The following is a 2,407-nucleotide window of genomic DNA, read 5'->3' on the forward strand; positions in this document are numbered from 1 at the left end:
CTATTCAGCAGCCCCATGGAATAACGGTATCAATAGATTGTACAAGATAATCATAGGGCAATTATACTTAAGTGGTGTCATGAAGTATAGTAGACGTAGACAGAATAACGGTATCAATAGGTTGTACAAGATGATCATAAGGCAATTGTACTTAAGTGGTGTCATAAAGTATTGTAGACGCAGACAGGGGTGTGGCTTATAGATAAATATCTCATATAGCTATTTCATAATATAGGATAGTCCGACTGTCCTTCATAGTAGATCAGACCTGTTCTATCCACCGTTTCAATACCAATACTCTACCTGTTTACGATCAACATATGCTCCTCTGGGTTACCATAACGTAACGAGGTAAGCGTATACGTATTTAACTGTAGTATCATATCATATATCAGAAGCATACCTTAGTAGTGTCATAAGTCGATAACTGGATACCCGATCCAACCGCCACTCTTGGGATCGAAGCGGTCACACCCCGCCACAACCCCCGTATGCCATCGGCTGTGTATATGCTCCTAAAAGTATGAGAAGATATAGAAGCGTGTGAATATAACCACACACACACACACATATATATATATGTAAACATATATATATACATACATACATATATATATATATATAATTCCTGTGTAAAGCTGATTTTCGATGAGGTATTGAAGCTATTTGAGTATTTTCGTTGCGTATATGCTCCTACCCGAATGGGAAGATGCAGAAGCGTATGAATATAACCACATTTATAAATACCATTCCTGAAATGTTTTGATGCCTGCAGATATCTATATATGTACACAAGTACTTGCTACACACCCCCAGAATTCAGCTGCATCGATCGCTTCCAGCACAGTATATGGTGTGCCATGCTGAAATTGATGCAAGCGGCTCTTCTGATGCGAGATACAAGCATGTGTACTCTAATGTGTGTGGTAAAAAAAGGGTTCTTTCACACATGTGCATTTACGCATACAATTCGACATTTCTAATTAAAACCCTGAATCGGCTTGATGCAAGCCAATAATAGCCAAATATGGCCTAAGCTCCCTTAGTATCATGATAGTAGACGCTGCTTTCAAACAATCAGGTTCACCCACTGTGTATACCTGAAGCAGTCCAGGGTATGCTTGTAGTGGTACTTGCCAGAGCTCTTCGCTTGCATCCTAGTCTGTATAGCAACCCACCAGTGTGCAGAGGTAAAGGTTCAATAATATTTGTTCCGGCCAAGCACAGGCATCAGTGTCGATTCGAACCAATATCTATGCACATCAATCTGACATACAAAGATGTATGTAAGTGTATACATATCGAATATCGGATCGAGAGCGGAATCGCCTGGAGAACGTACTTCAACGAGTGTGAAGACATGCACATCGACTACACATGCGTAGTCATACATACCTTAGCGAGATATAGTGGCGAGCCAATGGCGGCTCCGATGGCACCCGCTGAGCTGCCAGCAAGCACTCGACATCCCAGTACGTGCTGTCAGAAACAACAGAACACATCATATGAAGACATGCGCTGCGTTGCTATGCTATGTATTTTGTGCTTTGCGTTGCTATGTTATGTATTTGGTCATTGATTATCGCTCACAAAGTCGATGCGAGGTGATTCTATTCTTTAGTACAATGGGGGTATGTAAGGTGAGTGTACAAAATAGAGATTATATCGTTTTGAAACGGCGGCTTCGTTGAGCCACATCATCGGTAGAGCTCTACAGGCGTAAGGGCTGCTAGCACTGTGAAGAATGCATATTATCTCATTCTTGTGTAAGCGTTAGCAGGATATTGAAGGCGTGACAGACGAAGAAATCGAATAGATAGTGAAGGACGTAATCATTCCACTCGAGAATTCGACATACTTGTAACGCTGGCATACTACTGCAGAGAGTGTGCCTATTTAGATACCATTGAGCATATGATTTATGTACCCTCGCGATACTATCCACGCGTTTGGTATAGAGATACGAATTTAACACTTCAGCAATACTCCACACGTACCTATTGATAAATAAATAAAATAATCTAATTGTAATAATATAATTGTGCATAGTATTCCATACGTACAAACGTGTCGTTCTCGTCAACAACGTGTAGTTCCTCATACCTCTCCATGTACGTCCAGTTCGTTTAGTTTGCTTTTAATGGGCTCAAACAGGCCCAGTCTAGCTCCATTCATAACGGCTGATCGACGATAGGCAAATGAAGACATATAAAGGGACGGTGAGTACAGCGACGTGTGCACGCTTATTTGAAACTTCGTGATCCCTTTTTGAAACGCATACGATACACTGTAGCAGCCCAAGCAGGACGGTGTCATAGCTTTCACCATGTATAATAGACACTCGCATGTCTATGATTAGTATTATTATTATTACAAATAGTATTACTACAATTATTACATATATATA

General features: G+C 40.7%; 1 protein-coding gene across 1 annotated transcript in view; it reads right to left on the reverse strand.

Moving 5' to 3' along the window:
* The window catches only part of SARC_08693 (hypothetical protein), a gene marked incomplete at both ends in the record, with an annotated part of 4,508 nt that extends 2,300 nt beyond the window's left edge, over positions 1-2,208 (reverse strand). Inside the window, 4 exons of the mRNA XM_014297316.1 lie at positions 404-515; positions 1,101-1,162; positions 1,396-1,479; positions 2,104-2,208. Of these exons, the coding sequence (XP_014152791.1) occupies positions 404-515; positions 1,101-1,162; positions 1,396-1,479; positions 2,104-2,208 (363 nt within the window). The remainder of the gene's footprint in view (positions 1-403; positions 516-1,100; positions 1,163-1,395; positions 1,480-2,103) is intronic.
* Between the last annotated feature and the right edge of the window lie 199 nt (positions 2,209-2,407).

Source organism: Sphaeroforma arctica (genome assembly GCF_001186125.1).
Source record: "Sphaeroforma arctica JP610 unplaced genomic scaffold supercont1.806, whole genome shotgun sequence".
NCBI classification, from domain to species: domain Eukaryota; class Ichthyosporea; order Ichthyophonida; genus Sphaeroforma; species Sphaeroforma arctica.